Here is a 1,600-nt window from a genome sequence, read left to right as displayed (position 1 = left end):
GGAATGGCTCTACAACTTCTGATTCTGTCACTCTGAGACACTGGAAAGTCACTTAATCTCTGAGTCAGAACCTACATCAGCAAAATAGGAGCAATAATACCTACATCATAAGTTTACTGTGCATATAAAAGAGAGAATATACACTAGCCACTGTAGTGGAGACAAGGGAGCCAAAGGAAGTTTCTTCCACAAACTCTGCAAAGATTCACTAAAGATGAAAACTGAGCAATGGTGAAGAAACATATTTTACTCTTTTCAGTAAGTCTGATTTTTATCTTGAACATTTACATGGGAATTTTCTTTTACAATAAAATTAAATAAAAATATTGCGTAGTATTTGCTAGTCTATAATCCAGTCTTTGTATGTTCTGTTAAGAAAGTAAAAAAGTCAAGCAAAGCAAGAAGAAAGATCTTTTAAATACACATAAAGGTTGGCTCCTTCCCCAACTTGATCCTTTGCTCATTAGTCATGAATTCTTGGGTGTGGAGAATGGCTTTCACAGTTACCTGATTTTCATGGCACGGGCCCTGGCAATACTCAGTTAAGCTCTCCAGAGTCTGGTTGACCAGCGCGACATTCTTCTCATTGATGTAGAGACCCAACAGGCCCAGGCCGCCGGTTGTACTTCCACAAATGCAGTCCAAAAACTGAAGGGTCTCACAGACAAGGTTGTAGTTTGTTTTGTTGTTTTGATTCCTCAAGAAGTTCTGAAGGCAAAAGAAAATACATCCACGGGTTTAAAAAAAAAAAAATCACTGTGCTAATTGTTTTCAGTTCTTTCTTAATTTATGTGTTTTTCTAACTCAAAAAAATCCCCACGGCAGTGTGAAAGTTAATGCTCATTATTACAAAGTGTTCACGTTTATTCGATTTCCCCTAGCTTTAAGGGGGGAAAAGGGCCCTCAGGTTTTTCCTCAGCATTTATATTTATTAGTATAGTTCACAATAAACATTTCTCAATGTCATCTTAAAACTATACAGAGAGGGCAAAAATAACAGGAAGTAGGAAAGGAAGAAGAAAAATGGAAACTAGAAAGAAGTTCATTAGGAAGCAAAACAATCAAATTTTAGAGTAAATGATCCCTTATATACAGTGCAGCTTCACTGTTCACCAATTGTAAATGACAGGACCATTATGGAGGGCTACTTGGAAGCATCTATCAAAATTTTCTGTGAACACACAGCTCCACTTCTAAAAAGTTATTCTAGATACATGTACACAAGTACACAAGGGTTCACTGCACACCGCTGTTGTAGCCAAAACCAGAAACTGTGCCATTCACAATAATGTGACTGGTTTAATAAATCATTTAATAAACCTACATCCTCTATAAAAAGATTTCTTCTGTATATCCAAACACTGGAATATTGTGAAGCTGTAAAAATGAGGTACTTCAATATGTAAAGATAAACATAACCTAGCAATAAGTCATTTAGTAATAAGATAAATTATTAAATGAAAAAAGTAAGTTGGAAAACACAATGTATTGTGCGTTTTTTAAAGGGTTTACATGCACACATTGATATGCTTATGTGTGCATAAAAATGTCTGAAAGGAAAAAAAAACCTGTTAACAGTAATTATCTCTGGGGAGTAAAC

The 1,600-nt window shown here is 35.4% G+C and overlaps 1 protein-coding gene across 1 annotated transcript in view; it reads right to left on the bottom strand.

Annotated features, from left to right (window-relative positions):
* The window catches only part of LOC103603825 (inositol 1,4,5-trisphosphate receptor type 2), a gene marked incomplete at both ends in the record, with an annotated part of 166,825 nt that overhangs the window by 46,493 nt on the left and 118,732 nt on the right, over window positions 1-1,600 (bottom strand). The window contains one exon of the mRNA XM_008588413.1: window positions 508-708. Within this exon, the coding sequence (XP_008586635.1) occupies window positions 508-708 (201 nt within the window). The remainder of the gene's footprint in view (window positions 1-507; window positions 709-1,600) is intronic.

Source organism: Galeopterus variegatus, unplaced genomic scaffold (assembly GCF_000696425.1).
Source record: "Galeopterus variegatus unplaced genomic scaffold, G_variegatus-3.0.2 Scaffold4807, whole genome shotgun sequence".
In the NCBI taxonomy this organism is placed as follows: Eukaryota; Metazoa; Chordata; class Mammalia; order Dermoptera; family Cynocephalidae; genus Galeopterus; species Galeopterus variegatus.
This window is presented reverse-complemented; position numbering and strand designations above follow the sequence as displayed.